This window comes from Dasypus novemcinctus, chromosome 31, assembly GCF_030445035.2.
Source record: "Dasypus novemcinctus isolate mDasNov1 chromosome 31, mDasNov1.1.hap2, whole genome shotgun sequence".
NCBI classification, from domain to species: Eukaryota; Metazoa; Chordata; class Mammalia; order Cingulata; family Dasypodidae; genus Dasypus; species Dasypus novemcinctus.
The window spans coordinates 2,666,605-2,683,697 of record NC_080703.1 but is presented as its reverse complement, the minus strand read 5'-3'; the positions used below and the strand labels follow the sequence as shown (position 1 = coordinate 2,683,697).

The 17,093-nt window shown below is 47.3% G+C and overlaps 1 protein-coding gene across 1 annotated transcript; it reads left to right on the top strand.

Annotated features, from left to right (window-relative positions):
* Window positions 1–4,424: 4,424 nt before the first annotated feature.
* Window positions 4,425–16,217, top strand: LOC139437944 (ral guanine nucleotide dissociation stimulator-like). Its single transcript, XM_071212820.1, has 12 exons — window positions 4,425–4,430; window positions 9,068–9,258; window positions 9,878–9,934; window positions 10,309–10,502; window positions 11,408–11,610; window positions 12,351–12,566; window positions 12,856–12,959; window positions 13,426–13,510; window positions 14,669–14,740; window positions 15,194–15,280; window positions 15,689–15,721; window positions 16,092–16,217. Exons 1-12 carry the CDS (start codon window positions 4,425–4,427, stop codon window positions 16,215–16,217), a joined length of 1,374 nt encoding a protein of 457 aa, XP_071068921.1.
* Window positions 16,218–17,093: the final 876 nt, after the last annotated feature.

The following is a 17,093-nucleotide window of genomic DNA, read 5'->3' as shown; positions in this document are numbered from 1 at the left end:
CCATTCCTGCACATTATTTGCTGTGAAATGGAATGGGTTCCTTGATCAGAAGCAATGCTGTGTGGAATGCCAAGGTGGTAGATAAGACATTCAGTATGTCTATGCATGGTAGTTTTGGAAGATGCATTGCATGCAGGAAATGCAAACCCATATCTGGAGTATGTGTCTATTCCAGTTAAAACTAATAACTGCCCCTTCCATTGTGGAAGTGGTCCAATGTAGTCAACCTGCCACCAGGTAGCAGGCTGGTCACCTGGAGGAATGGTGTCATAATGGAGGCTGAGTGTGGGTCTCTGCTGCTGGCAGACTGAGCATTCAGAATTGGCTTTAGCCAAGTCAGCCATGCTGAGAGAAAGTCCATATGGCTGAGCCCCTGCATAACCTCAGTGCTACATCCATGGCTACTTTGTTCATGAGCCCATTGGGCAATGACAGGAGTGGCTGGGGAAAGAGGCTGAGCATTAGCCACAGAGTGGGTCATCTTATCCACTTGACTATTAAAATCTTCCTCTACTGAAGTCACCCTCTGGTGAGCATTCATGTGGGACACAAACATTTTCATGTTTTTTGCCCACTCAGAAAGTTCTACCCACATGCCTCTTCCCCAGTCCTCTTTGTCACCAATTTTCCAATCATGTTCCTTCCAATTACCTGACCATCCAGCCAAACCATTGGCAACAGCCCATGAATCAGTGTACAAATGCATCTCTGGCCACTCCTTTTTCCAAGAAAAATGAACTAGATGTACTGCTCAAAGTTTTGCCCACTGGGATGATTTGCCCTCACCACTATCCTTCAGGGATGTCCCAGAAAGGTGCTGCAGTGCTGCAGCTGTCCACTTTCAGGTGGCGCCTGCATATCATGCAGAACCATCTGTAACCAGCCCGAGTTTTCTCAACATTAGTCAACTAATTGTAAGTGACTCCCCAAGGGGCCAAAGCTGCAGGCTGGGAAAAAGAAAGTAACATGGCAGGGGTGGTGACTATGGGCATTTGGGCTACTTCCTCATGTCACTTACTTATGCCTTCAGGATCACCTCAAGCCCTATCTCATATATACCACTACCACTTTATTATGGACTATTTTTGCTGTTCACACCCAACTTTATGGTTTGGTGGGTTAGACAATACCCAGCTCATGATAGGCAACTCAGGTCTCATGATAACTTGATGACCTATGGTTAAGTGTTAAGGCTCTACTAAGGCCCTCGTAGCAGGCCAAAAGCTGTTTTTCAAAAGGAGAGTAGTTATCTGCAGAGGATGGCAGTGCTTTGCTCCAAAATCCTAAGGGTCTGCATTGTGATTCTCCTATAGGGGCCTGCCAAATGCTCCAGACAGCATCTCTATTTGACACTGAAACTTCCAGCTCCATTGGATCTAATAAGGCACTCAACTGATTGGATAAAAGGTCACTCATTGCTGATGGCAATCTCCCTGATTGATGTAAATGTAATCAGCTATCTATGCAGTAAAGTCACTGGAAACAAAAGTTCTTAAATATCCTTGTATTACAGTTAGCCCAGTGCTTACTTGACCAAACAACTGGGCACCATTACCTGACTGAGCTGGCACATTAGCCTAACCATCACAGGTATTTTGTTCATAAACATATTAGGCTTCCCCCAATGGACATTGAACTGCATATAAATCCTATATGCCACTATTTACAAACAGGACTTTTGAATTTTTTCTCAGTAAATTGATGCCTGCCTGCATACCATCCCTGAGAAAACCCAAGCTCTAGTTGGATCATCCATTTGCCCAATCAGTAAAATAAATTTTTAGATGTATTATTCAAGAAGGAGAAAAACTGAGCTTCAATTTATAAATCAATAATTTAACCAAAGGAATCTTGGAACTTTTTTGTAAGAAATGAAGGTTAGTTTTCACATAAAGGAAGAAAATATTAATTAATGTTACCTGGCAGCCTACTGCTTCAGTCTCCCATTCCCAAGTTAAGGAGGAACAAGTAAACCAGTTTAAGCCAGTCCTATAGGTAGTAAAAAAGATACCCAAGAAAGAGATAAGTCAATACCAATTCAGCACTAAATTCCATTCTTCATTTGGCAAAGACAAGCAGGTAAAAACTAAAATGGTTGGAATGTGATGGGGGAAGTGGTTAATTAAAAACTTTTGCATGAGAAAATTAGATCTTCTCAGATAGGTTGTAACTTCTGAAGTATCCAATCTATGGAGAAACAGAGGAAGGGGTTGCATGCTAGGCTTAGAGGTATAAATTGTGTCAGTTTTTTTTGTTTGTTTGTTCAGGTGCTAGCCACGTTTTCTGGTTGTGCACCCCTTCTTGCAAGATGGAGAATAAATTCTTTTCTTCTCCACAATTGGGTGAGCCTTATTTTCTTCCAGAAGAAGATTTCTTTTTTATATTTTTTATCTTAAATCATCTTCAGTTCAAACATTACAAAAGTCATGATAAGTGGAAAAAATCCTACATGTTGTAGTTTAGAATTTGACAGGTGTTCTAGATAATGCCACTGACAACATAAAACTTTCCCTCAATAAGAACATAAAATTAGACAGGTCCTGATTTGAAATATCAAAACTCCAGATATAACGTGGCCTCTTATGGTGGAACATGTGCAGTCTTAGAGGGAAAATCTATTTACATCACTGCAGAATTTCTTTGGTTCCTTCTATATTGGCTGAGATTATCTACATTTCAGTTCAGGCTGGATACACTGAAAACAGAGTCTTCTGCATAAATGTAACTATGTGTTCCTGCAAATCTTGATCAAGAAGTTAAGACTGCAAAGCCATAAATAACTTCATTGTTTCCTTCAGGAAATTCTCATGACTTACTATATCTGTACATACATTAGGTTTATCTGAGCAAAAATAATTTTTATGAAGAAAAGAGTTTGCTTATTAAGACTTTCCGTTCTCAGGGTATGAGTTTTAAGGGAAGATCTCAAGATGTTTGTCTCCTTTTTCCTCCAATATTAGCAAATTATGCTGTCAATATTACCCAATCAAAAACAAGTCTCTATTTTGAAAATCCTCTGTACATATAATTTAACTCATTCATGAACAAAATGAGGCATAGCAAGTATGCTAGGGAACATCTTTTTAGTTATGCTCCCTACATAATTGTCTAAAGAGAATGCTAATTGGTTGTCATTTTGTCAAAATAGCACATAGAATTTTTCAAATAATTTGAGTTTGATGTGGTAACGGGTCACCCACAAACATTAGTTATGTTGCTTGGTTGTAATCATTACTGTTGTCAGATTTACTGTTCATAGAACCTTGAAAGCTTCTGCACAACCACTGGCATGGCAGTTCATGTGTCAGAAGCAAACTGAACATCTTGAAAAAAGCATAATGGAATCCCTCAGAAATGCCACTTGAAGCCAAGATGGTAGTATAGACCTGAGAATTTAATAATTTACATTTCCTTTGTGAGGTCATCCTGTCAACTCCTGAAAAGGGAAAATCAAGAGAATATTTATAAAGAAAAGAAATCCATATATTTAAGCACTTTCCTAAAAGATGTAAAATCTGACCATCACTTTCCATCAAAAGTTCTAACTAACAGAAGCAGACAGAATTATGCAATTTATGTGATTCCAGGATCCAAAACCATTAAAAGACCTAACTGAAAGTTTCCTTTGTTGAATAAAAACAATAGGATTTGTTTTAACCCACTGTGAATGAACCTCTGGAGTCAATCCATTTTATCAAGGAAGGTGGTTAATTAGCATGAACTCCATGTATAACTCAGTTTGTTTACGCAATTATCTCAGAATTTTTTCTCCCATTAGCCATCACTCAGCAAATTTCTCCACTGGCAGGTGTTTCCTTGCCTGAGAAGTCACAAATATATTTATTTATTTTTCCTTTATTTAAGCTATCTTTTAGTTATTCCTAAATAATACATTTATTGATTTTTCCTCATTTTGTTAGATACTTATTGCATTGAGTGACAAAATTTGTTTCTTTAAACTAGCATTTATTAGGCTCTTATTACTTTATATAAACTGCTTTCTTTCTCATTTATCAAAGCTGTTATGAATTAATTAGGCAAAAATATATTCAAGATGAAAAACAAAATTTTATGAAGAGCAACCTTTACAACCCAATGCAGGGAAATATTTACACAAGTCTTTAGGTCACACATAAAGATGTAATATATTAAATTAAAATAAAATTAAATATTGACATGAATTGATATTTAGAGCAGTAATTGAAGTACCAGATCTTCATAATGTCATACATAATCCTTTATTTCTTAAAAATATGTGAGAAAAAACATGTATGAGAAGGAAATAATGAGACATGTAGTTGTATCCAACAGCAAGACTTCAATTTCTGAAAATTGATCATTCAACCTGTAATTTTAAAAATAATGACAAACTAAGTCAACAGTTATGAGATGGGTCGTGTCAACGAGTAGAAGAGTCCGTCACCATGCAGGTAAGTAGGCTTACACAATTATTTCATTAGTTCTCATTTTTCTGAATGTATTAATTCATTTTTTTCACTTCCCATGAATTGCAGTATTAGTTTTGTTCTATCACTGGCTTAGATTACCATTTCTTTAGATTTCATTTTTAGTTTTTAAGTACTTAAATTGATTTAATTGATAATGTCCCCATTTTCCAGGGTTGTTATGACAAACTCCACATGCTGTTTGGCTTATAAGCAGAATTTATCACCTCAAATTTTGGAAGTTAGAAGAGCAAAATCAAGGTCTTTAATGGCCATTTTTCTCTCAGACATCTATAGAGTTCAAGTTTTGAACAGCTACAAACTTTGGGGATCCTTATATCTCTGCTTCTATTACATGGTGGCATCTCCCTTCTTGTGTATGCTCTTTGAAACTTTCCACTGAATTCTACCTTATATTGACTTTGACTGGCTTTTTTCTTCTTATAAGGATCCAGTGATATGGATTAAGGCTTGCCATGACTAATTTACCTATTCTAAATGTGATCTTCAAAGATCCTATTCATAAATGAGTTCACACCTTAAATAACGACAATAGCTTCAAAAGCCCTATTTCCAAATGGGTTCACTACTCCAGGAAAACAGATGAAGACTTGAATGTGTCTTCATGTGAGACATGATTCAATCCCAACTGTCTGCCTCTGGTTTCCAAAATGACATGTTCCCAAAAGCAAAGCATATTCACCTTGCCCCAATATCCCAAGAAAGCTATAGAGAAAGCTAAGCAGGGTGCTGTGAGGAGGACTATGGGACCACCAGGTGGGAGGGCCTGGAATAACACATTGAGGTGACACATTGTGAACAGAATGACAAGAGGGAGACAACTCTGCACACAATGTGGGAAGAGGGAGACTGGGAAAAGCACAGCAGGGAAAGAGTCAGAGCCAGAGGGAGTTTGGTCAGAGAGGAGGCTAGGAAGGCAGCTGCTGTGCACAGATCCTCAACTGAGGCTCAGCTGGGGGAGGAGCTCCTTCCCAGCCCTGTTGTATTGATCTGCAGGATTCATATTAAATGGGAGATAGATCAATAGAGGTAGAAAGAGAGTGGTGAAGACAGAAAAGAATTTAGTGTAAATCTTAGGGGGGGGGTGTCCTGACATTTAGCCATATTATTGTGTTTAGCAGCAAATCCCTAGGCCAGGACTCAGTCCAAGGGGGATTATCTGAGGCTGTTTGTACCTGGAAGCAGAGATGGCAGGGACGCAGGACACAGGCAGCCCACCACAGAGGCTGAGAGGAGGCATTTGCCTCTGACTCTAAATACAATGAGTAATAGTTTACTCCGTAGTTCACACTCTCCCCCAGTACATTCAGTGGGTTATGGCAGGATATATAATGTATAGCCATCTGACCCTGCAATATCATTTAGGACAACTCCAAAGTCCCAAAAATGCCCCTCATCACATCACTTCTTCCCACTCCTTGCCCTCAATGACTACTGTGGCCACTTTCTTCCCACCAATGATACAATTTCTTCTATTACTAGTCACAAAAGTTTTATAGTAGAATATCAGTAAATCCACTCTAATCCATATTTTATTCCTCCATTCTGTGGGTCCTGGGATGATGATGTCCTCTGCACCTCTATATTGAGAGGGGGCTTAGACTCCACATGAATGATGGATGCAATTCTCCTGCTTGCAGCTGTAGGCACTCTCAGTTCCCTGATGTGATTGACCATCTTCACCTCCCTGTTAGCTGACCTGGGTAAGTCCAAGGAACCAGAGAGTAGGAGTTGCAACTCTGCTGAGGCTCAGGGCCCTGCCATAACCCACTGAATGTACCAGGGGAGAGTGTGAACCACAGAGTAAACTATTACCCATGTGGAGCAGCAGTACTCCAAAATGTGTTCACTGAGTGTGATGAGTGTACCACAATGATGGGGGAAATTGTTAGTGTGGGAGGAGTGGGGTGGGGGCATAGGGGGTATACAGGAACCTCTTATGCTTTTTATAATGTAACCTTTTTTGTGATGTATGTATCTTCAAAAAAATACAATTTACAAATTGATGGGGTGGGGGTGGGTATATGGGAACCTTATTTTTTTTTAATGTAACATTTTATGTGATAAAACTAAAAAAATTAAAAGAAAGATAAATAAATAAATACAATAGGAAGCCTCTGGAAGGATTCCTGGCTCAGCAACAATGCTGAATTTCATCTCATTTCAACCTCATTTGGAACAGAATGAGACAGCAATCCAGGAGGGAAAGTGAGTTTCCTAAGCTCACACAGCCCTACCCAGCCCTGTTTTTAATTTTATTGGGTGTTACATCCATCCCTAACTGTTTATTCCATGTCTGTCTGTGTATTATCTACATGGGAAACAAGACTATGGGGTTTTCAGTGTTCTCCCCACTTAGGCTTGATGATGTCTCCAGGAAGCAGATGCTAGAACAATTCCCACTGTGTCAGTGAGGAGACTGGGGAAGCCTTGGTGACTAGTCTGGGGGCACAAAACTGAAAAGAAGGAGTAGCTGGGTCTGAACATGGCTGGGGACTGAGCTGCACACAGGCCTTCCCAGGTAGGGAGGGACATGTTGGCAGAACTGTGTCCAGTTAACAAGGTGATCTAGGTGAGGAGGATAGACAGACAGATGTGCAGATGGACTTTTGTGGAGTTCTTACAGTTGAGGGGCCCAGGTAAGGTAACCTAAGGAGGTGACATCACTTTCTTGATGAGAGGTCCCAACAGAACTTGGAACTCTGGTAACCAGGCACCCAGATTCCAAAGGCAGCCCCTTCCCAGCTCACTTGACAGGAGACACCTGAGAGGGAACCATGTTTTCCTGCTGTGTTGCTAGTTCACAAGGCTCCAGCCTCAACCAAACCAGAAATGAGTCCCTTTTCCATTGTTTTTGACAATGAGTCAGGCCTAAGCCACAAAGCCCTTGGCCATCAGCCCGGAAGTACCCAAAGGTAATGAGGGGTGGCCCAGGGACAGCCAACTCAGCACATGCCACTACTCTGCTCCTTCCTGGGCAGCTCCATGTCCATCCACCTTCCAGTGGGTGGGAGATGTGAGCAGTGGGACCACCCTGGGAAGGAGCAGGCTCAGGGACAGGTCCCCAGGAGGTCCTTCCCTGTCAACTGCCAGGTCATGGCTGGAAGGGTGGGAAGGTTCATCTTGGGGTGGCATCCATATTTACCTGTGTTAACCCTGTTCTCCCAGTTGTCATCTCCTCTCCAGTGGGTCTGGAGAGGAAGGCAGGCACCCATCTGGGCCTGATCTAGGTCCCAGCCAAAACAAGGAGCAGCTTCCCTTGTGAAGTAGGGCAGTCCACTAGCTGATGCCTCTTGGCCTGGCTGCCGGGCACTGTGTTCACAGAGCTCCACGCAGATGGTCAGTGAGGAGCTGGAGGATGGCCTCGTCTAAACACCATCTCTCTGCAGAAGGTAGAGGTCCATCATGGTCCCAGCCAGAGCCAGTGCTGGTTCCAGGTAGGAGCAGGTGTTGATTGGTGTCCTGCAACCGTGGAGAAACACCCCAGGCCGGTATCCAACCCCAGCCTCTCCCTTTCTCCCTCTCCCAGGGCTTTTGCCCCTGAGTGGCCTAATATCCTGCTTCCTGAGAACCTGGATTCCCACCAATCACCCACCATACTGCCATTCAGTAGACCATGGGGCAGGTCAATTCCAATGGTTAAAGGAATAGCAGAGAGGAGTCACTTCCATGGGTTTCCCTTCAGAGTAGGCTGAGGGGTGGGCTCACTTGACACACATGTGTTTTTTGCTGCTGTATTTCTGTTTCCACTCCCAGCCCCATGTCCCCAGCAGCAGTCTTTGTGACTGTCCTTCCACACTTGCTCCAAGCCATACTGCTCCTCTCACTTAGGAGGGTTCTTGTGATCTCCCATAGCCTTTCCCTCCCCCTTCCCAGGTCAGGAGCTGAGGTCTGGACTCAGCTGCCCAATATTCCAGAAGGGAAGCAGCTTAGAGCAGTGATTCGGCCTTTGGTGCTGCTGAACCTTGAACTGTCCTTCCCTGCGACCCTGTCAGCACTGCTGTCCTGAACACATCCCATGTACCCCAAGGCACTGATCCCTCCCGCCCCTGGTAGAGGCTCCCAGGAATGAAGGACACACAGACATCACTTTCAAGAACAAGGGCCAGATACCTAAGGCTGGAGCAGTTCAATTATCACTGGCTGGCTGTTTCGGTGGGAGCATCCTTGTGCCCTGCCTGGAACTGGCTCTTTTCATTTTCCTTCATTTTCCTGATCTGCGGTCAGGATGGCAAATGGCATAGCCTTGGGACTCTTGCCCCATGAACAGTGGAGCCTGAAAGTTGTTTACTGACCAGGTGGGCTTGTTGTTGTTCCCTGAGGAATCTGTTCAAATCCTCAGGGCTGCAAGGATCTTTCTCCTTGTAAGGACACTCCACGTGTCTGCCCTTTGCTGTGTCTGGGATCTCATTTTTCAATTATTTCTTCACCTCAAATTCAATTTTAAGGCCAAGGGTCTTTCTCTGCTAGAGGCACACACATCCCCCTTGGCCTCGAGTCACTGAGGGCTTGGGTGCAGCAGGTCTACCCACAGCCCCAGCCTCACCTGGGGGTCTACAGTTCTGCCTCCAATCACATGTGCCTCCTCTGTCCCATCCTAGAGGAAGAACAACTCGACCCTCACGAGGGAGGAGAGCTGCGCAGTTCAGACGGTCAAGACAGGCAATTGGGAGAATCTGATGGAGCATCTGGTGCCTGCCTTCCAGGAGGGTGACCTCATATATATCAACATCTTCAGAACATACCAGGTCTTCACCACCACCGAGCAGGTCCTGTACTGGTTGTTCCACAGGTAAGAGCCAGCCCCATGCCTGGCCACTTGACTGCTCTACCCCTAACTTTCTTGTGCCTCAGAAATGTCATTTCACCTACTGGCCTCAGTTTCCTCCTTGGGAAGAAGAGCATTTAAAGGAAAAATCTTCAAGGTTGATTGTAAGGACTAATGGGAGAATCCATGGGAAGTGCTTCCCCGACCCTGGTTCAGTGGACAGGGTAGCTGGAGGGGCAGGGTTGTTCCTAGGCAGGACTTTCCTCTTCCCAGTGAAAAAGCTCACAGCATCTCCCCCTTACTGACCCATTTTCTCATTTCTAAAGGAGGTTTGAGATCCTTTTCAGGGCCTCCAACCTTGGTGTGGTCAGAGCAGGGATCATTGTAGGTCACCAGAGGGGTCCAGACTCACCCTAGGTCTGAGAAGGTGCTGCTTAGGACTCATTCCTTCACAAGTATACATCGAGTGTCTACTAGCTGCAGACACTTTCTGAAACACGTAGCTCATGCAGTGAACAAAGCAGACAAATTTCCCTGCTCTTCTGGGTTCCATTTGAGTTGCGGCTGCAGGCAGTAACATGAGTCATCTTAAGCAGGGGGTACACTAATAAGTTAGCTATGACATGCTCATGATCTCTTCTAGATATGGACATAAGCACCATGGCAGTGGCGGGCATGACATATGCCTTGAAATGAAAAAGTGAGTGTACTTTGGGAGAGGGAGAGGGGCTCTCCTCACCTGAAACCAGTGTGGGGAGTTGGGTGGTCAGTGGCAGGGAAGGGCTGGGCAGAACACTGGGCCCCACTCATCCTATGGCCCCCCGGAGGGTCAGCTTCTCAGGCCAGAATTACTGGGTGGGGGCTAGGAGGGTCTGGGGCAGAAGGACAGACCCTGTCCCCTCCTCACTCACATATTGATGAAGCTCCTACTGTGTGTCAGTGCCAGACGATGAACAGACCAGTCAAAACCCTTTCCTGTCCTTATGGACTTTGCACTCCAGTGAGAGGTTCTCTGGGGGGCAGTGTGGAAGAAAGGCCATTTTCTGACCCTGCTGCCCACCTACCTGCCCTCAGCACCCTTTCCTCCCTCCTGAGCACCCGGCTGGACCAGTACCCTGAAGATTTCCTAGAACCAACAGAATCTCTCTGCGTCAAACTGCTGATGGTCTATGCCCAGGTGCATTTACCTGACTCTGCCCTAGAGCACCATGCCATGATTCTGCTTTCACAGATGAGCCATCCAGAGCCCTTTGAGGCAGATCCAAAGGGTGAGGAGGCTAGGAATAGTAGCATGGGAGCTTGTGGTGGTGGCTGGGACTGGACCACATAGGCAGGACCTACCAGAGATTGCCCTTGGGCCAGAAGCAGAGAAGAACCTCAGACTAGTCACCTGGGAGACTGCAGTCTGGGCACACTTTTTTGAGCCAGATATTCCCCTGGAGGTTGTAGGATCTCCTCTGTATTTGAAAGACACTTGGAGCCATTCATCATGTGAACCTTCCTCTTCTCCAGCTCCTTTTTCAGCTCCAGAACTGCAAATGCCTCCAGTGCAAACTGTGGTACCAATTCCACCACTTGCAGCAGACACAGGGGCAGTTCCAGAGGCTGATTCAACTCCATTCCCACTTCCACTGCCAGTTACTGAGTTTGCACCGGTGCTTGCTCTGGAAGTAGATCCTGACACATTACCTGCTGTAGCACCTATAACTTCATCAGCTGGAGCACCTGCTCATGTGGTGGAGGCAGCTACATCACAATCAGCTGAACAAGTTCCAGAGCCTGGGTCACCCATGTCAACATCAGATGCACCAGATCCAAAGCCAGAGACAAGTCCAGCTCCACATAACTTGACAACTATACATGGATCAGCACTACCCACTCTGGAGGAAGAGCTTGCCCCTTCAACATCAGAAGCACATCAAGCTTATTGCTTGAAGAAGCTTTGGTGCCACCTCCACAGCCACCTATGGGGGTGGGGCCAATGACCACTCTGCAGATAGAGCCAGCTTCATCCCCAGATGAGCACCTGCCGCCAGGCTGGAGGAAGGCACATCACCATCTGCATCACAAGTTCCTGAGCTAGAGGCAATCCCACCACTATCTCCAGTGCTACCTATACAGTCGGCACCAGGGTCCCTTCTGGAGCTACAGCCTGGTTACTCACCTTCATCAGCACAGGCTCTCGAGGGGAAGGCATGTCTGGCAGTACCACCAGAGCCACTGTCACAACTAAAGTCAGCAGCAGGGCAGGTTACACCTCCAGAGCCTTCCTGCTCCTGGCCTGAGACCTCAAAGAACCTGCTGAATGAGGAGAAGGCTAACCTCTTGGCTTTCCCTCCTGAGCTGGTGGCAGAGCAGTTGACACGGATGGATGTGGTGAGCAGCTGTGATCGGCAGGGTGGATCTAGGTGGATCTTCCCAGGATCTGCTGCTCCAGCCTTAGTATCCCCTGATCCAGAATCTTATTATCTTGTTCCAAAGCCTCACTCCACTCCCAGATTTTTAACCTGAGCAAGTTTATTAAGCCCTAAACCTACACTTGACCTCTCTAGAGAATAGATAAAGGACACTATACATACCTACCATACACACCAACTGTGAAGACTACACAAGAGCAAAGAAATAGAAAACCTGAGGGGGCATGGCCAGTAGGGGTTGAAGGGAGCTCACTGAGGTGCAACCAGCTTCCATGGGTGGCCTGCTCTATGCTGGGGTCTCCACAGCATTGACACTAATAAGACCCTGATGTGCACTGGATCCTTTGGTAGACACCCAAAGCATCCGCACACCCCCCTAGGCTAGGGACCATGCACGTGACTGCTAGTAAGCCAGGAGGCATTATCAGGATGGACCATGGTACCACTTGGGCCTGTAGAGGCATGAGGTGCCTCCCAAGCTGGAGTTTGTGAGAGGGACTCAAAAGTGTAGTTTCCTCTTCCCCTCTAGGCTTGGGCATTGGGTCACTTGTGTTATGTCCCATCAGGAGACAGAGAACACACCCTGTCCTCAGCCTGCCAAGCTCCAGCTGAGACCACTGGACCTTGACCTGGGTCTTGAGGGCCTGTGGGATCTAAGATGCTTGGGTGTGGGACACGCTAACATCTCCTCCTCCCCAGGAGCAGTTGAAGAAGGTGGTGCCTTATCACTGTCTGGGTGCCATCTGGTCCCAACACAACAAAAAGGGCAAGGAGCATGTTGCACCCACCATCCATGCCATTGTCACCCAGTTCAAGTATGTGACCAACTGCATCATCACAACCTGCCTTGGGGACCAGAGCATGAAGACTCAGGACAGGGCCAGGGTGGTGGAGCACTGGATCAAGGTGGCCAGGGTATGCTCAGGGGGGCCCCTCTGGAATTCTGGAGCCCCTCTGTGCTTTTATGGCTCTCAGTCTTCCAGGCCCTCCCTGGTCTGTAGCACAGCTCTACACTATCCTCATTTCCCACCCAGGCTTCTCGCTCAGGTTGAGTGTGGGTGTCCCTCTCTGGGTCCACAGCATGACCTCAGGGTCTCACTGCATGTCTGTCTCATCCTAGAGGGGAGATGTCAGCTGAGAGGGCTGAAACTGGAGCGGGGGGGGGCACTCAGATCACATCTCACTGCTCATTCTCCCTTCCAAGGAGTGCCAAATCCTCAAGAAATTTTCCTTATTCTATACCATCCTCTCTGCCTTTGAAGGCCATTCAATTCACCATCTTAAGAAGAGTTGGAAGAAAGTTTCCAGGTGGGCAGGCTTCTCCAGGGACACCAGGTTGTACCAGGGACCTTGTGGGGGCTGGACATTGTCCTTCAGGGGGCCTGGGAGGTAGTAGCTCCTGGGCAAGGGCTGTGTGTGTGTGTGTGTGGGGACACCTGAGATTAGCTGTTCTCCCTCCCCTTTCATCCACTGTCAGTTACAGAGTTGAACCAAATGGGGGCATGTTAAGTGTTCGCTTCTCAGCAACACACTTTGTCCTTTGAAGTCTACATGTCAGAACCAACTGCTCATGAAATGGGAATGGGGGTCCCCATTGTGCACACCTCAGAGCTCAGCTCCCAAATCCCATGATGTACTGCAGGACTCAGAGCTACCCAGTTTCAGCACCACCCTCCCAGGAAAACTGAGTCCCAAGTGACTAAAGTAAAATGGATTAGCCTTTATACCCTCCTACCCACTCCCATCTTTCTCCTTCTTTCTTGCCCTCCCCCATGGACAGCCTCCACCTCTTCCAGATGCTATCTGAGATTGTCTCAAATGAGAACAACCACTCACAGAGCAGTGAGCTGATCTTCAAGGTAAAGAGGAGGCTGGAGGGTTGGGGCTCAGGTAATGGGTATTTTAGTTTTTCCCTGAAAGTTTATTTGAAAACATCCAGTCTGTTTTATACTGGTTGAAAATGTAGAGGGATATGTTTGATTTGTGGGCAGGTGTGGGACAGGTGTAGGGCAGGAGGCTGAGGTTTTTGGGTTCTGTGGAGTAGGCTGGGGTGTTCCAGGAGGAGATGATGAACTGGTAGGATGAGAAGTCTCCATCTGAGTGGGAGGGTCTCATAACTCTGCCTTGTAACTAATGACATGTGTGCCAGAGAGCTATGAGAAATATTTGGGGGACAGGAAACCATGGCAGTCCTTCCTGATCAAATCTAGAAGCTTCCACATAAAAGAGGAAGCAAAACTTCAGTGCTCAGTACTCCTGGAAACCCCTACCCTACCTGGACAATCAGATCTGGCACCATTCCTGAGTAGATTCCAGGACTTGTCTGCAGGCAGAATATCCTCAGTGGGCTCCAGGAGAGGGGATGCCTTTGGTATGGCTTCAGGCAGATTTTGGGGCCTCCACTCCTGTTGGCTGGGAGAAGCTGCTTAACTCAGTCTCCAGAAATACCCTATCCTTGGGGTATTGGGATGACATGAGGCCTCAACCCACACCCAGAGTCCAGGAGAACCAGACACCAGTTATTGGTGGTCAGTGGTGAGGTGAGGTCAGCTTGGATGTGGCCACTGTCTTAAGGGAGCCTGTCCTCTGAGGCCCTGAGTGATTCAATCCTAGTCAACAGCCTCTTTGGGCTCTGTGTCCTCATGTGGAATGGAAGCTGGACCAAGTAGTTGTGCCACCCTCAAAGTGAAGTGGCAAGGTTCAAGGGAGAAAAGCAACATGACTGAGCATTCTCTTGACTCTGAGGAGTAGAGCACGATGACCAGAGCATCCTCACTGCTAGCGTGCAACATTGAGGCCTCTGGACTCCCAATGAGGGGGTTCAGGTCTCTGTCCTCACATCAGAGATAAACAGGCTAAGGGAGGCCGGTCGACTTGCACAAGGTCAGGCAGGGGACCTCAGGCATGTGATGGCAGCAGATTTCCACCTGCCCACTTGATCCAGGTGTCCAAGGCCCCAGGGACAATAGTTGAGGGATGGAGGGCCTCACTGACCTAGTTCTCAACCCTGACAAGAGGAGATCTCCAAGTTTGCCACCCTGGAGATGAAGCTCAAAAGAGCCCAGAAGAAGGAGCAGCAGCAAGAGAGGGTGAGTGTGCATGAGGCTGGGTGGTTGGGGAAGGGTGGCCTCAAAGTCAGCATGGGGGCCCTCCTCAGGCCCATGCCTCTGGACCACTAACCCTGGAAAGCCTCCTATCAATGTCCCTTCCTCTGGAACATTTAGGACCATGAGCTATGGGAATCTTGGGGGACTAGTTGCAGCCAGTCAGAGTAAGAGTCTGGAAGAGCTGACATAGGGTGGATTGGCTGTGAGAAGGGGGTAAACTTGGTGACTTTAAAAAAGCCAGTGCCGTGAGGTGACTACAATGGAGTTTGGGGTCCTTGGGGTCTGGAAGGGAACTTAAAGGGTGAGGGTTAAGGGTCTGACACTGTCCAGGGAAGGCTGTGTGGTTCTAGGAATCTGAGACTGAGGAGTGTTCAGGGCATGGTCTTAGGGGCACCTGAGAGCCTGTGCTCATTGCCACCCTACCCAATCCTATAGGATGTCATCCATGGCATAATCCCATGCCTGGGAACATTTCTCACTCCGTTTTTTATGCTGAACTATGCCATGCAGGAGTATCTGGTAGTAAGTGAGCCTGGGGGCAGGGACAGGGTGGGAAAGAGACCCTGCGTCTTGGGAGGAGAGGCCACTCCCTAAGCCCTGAGCTCTCACCACTGGGCACACAGTATGTCCTGAAACCCACAGTCTCCCTGGAAGCTGGGGTTCCATGACCTCTTTCTTGCAGATGAGTGAAAGGAGGCTGGCCCCAGGGGCCATCTCTCCATTGTCATCAAGGCTGAGACTGAAGGTTCTCCCTGTCTCCACTACTGGTCCCCACACCTGGAGCCCAGAGTCAGTCTGGTTCCATCCCTAGCCTGAACTGCCTTGTTCATGTTGAACCCTGCAGCAATGTAGTGTGAGAGGGGCTTAAGGGTGATGGGCATGGCAATGGATGGGGGCCCCTTTATGATAGATGCAAACTCTGTCTTCCAGGGAAGGATGGTCAATTTTCACAAAAGGAGGACAGTGAGCAGCTGTGGCCATCACTGTTGGAGTGGGACTGGGGTGGGGTGTAGGGATGGAACACAGTGTTCCTCCTGGGCAGGACACCCCCAGGCTGCATGAGGTTTCCTCTTAGTTTGATGGTGAGAGTTTGAGGAGAAAAGAGAGGGCCAAAGCCTCCTTCTGGAGGGTAGTGGATATACTTGGGATGAAGGACAACCTCATGGTGGATGAGCTGTGTGAACTCAGCTCTGAGGGCAGGTAGAGTCTGGAAGGGAGTGGAGGGGTCAGGGGACCCACAGGAGTGAAACCTGCCACTGGCCCCCATCCCACCCAGTGAACCACCCATGCCTTGACAGTGACTACAGTGACTATTCCTTCCCTCTGGCCCCAGGAATACCAGAAGATCGCTGAGCTCCAGCAGCTCCAGGCAGGCTGCTTCTATGACTCCCTTATGCCCAATGAGCAATTTGGGACCTCGTTTGGAGACATGGAGCATCTCAGCAAGAAAGATAGGTGAAGCCAAGGCAGCATCAGTAGGTGTGGGATCATCACCACTGAGGATCTGGGGTCAACATAGGACCTGTTGCCTGAAGAGAGCTCGGTACCTAAATGCCAACTGCTGTGCAGACACTGAGCAGGAGACCTGAGGTGTGGCTCCTAGGACCCTACAGCTGCCACTCTGTCACACAGCTACTACCTGTCTTGTGAACTGGAGCCCAAATCCCAGTCGGCTGGTAAGAAAGTCAAGGGCAAACACGCCTAGAAGGCATCAAATCTTGGTGTGAAGAGTGAGTTCCCCATCCAGGGTGGACAAGTGTGGGCTGGCTCAGAGCTCATGGAAACTTCAGGTTAAGTGTGGGCTTGGGGAGCCTGACTGTTTAGCATGGGGATCTCAGCTCCACTCCCAGACAAGCCTGTGAATGGGGCGAGTTGCCCCATCCCTGGGACTCTTTCCTCTTCTGTAAAGTGGGGTCATGCTGCATGATCTCTCAGTGAGTTAGAGCCCACTGGCTACTATTAATGGAATGACCACTTAGCAGGGTGCAGTGGTAGCAGGGGAGAAGTCTGATTGCATTCCAAGCAAGGCCCCCAAGGTAAGCTGACCCACGCCTCACCTGCCAGGCCCCCGACACTGGGTCCAGTGGTAGCAGCAACCCCTACTCCAGTGTCTAGTTCCCATGTGGTCCTGACTTCAGCAGTGGGGATACAGCTGATTCACCTCACATGCATGTGAGATTCTCAAACTCTAAATTGAAAATCCACCTGAAACAATGTCCCAGAGTCCCATGATGGTCATGAAATAAAGGTAACTGCCCACCTCTTCTCCTGTTGGCCCTCACCCTCATCCTCACCCTCCTTCTTCTGTGCCTGCTTAGCCTTCTCCAGGTCCACA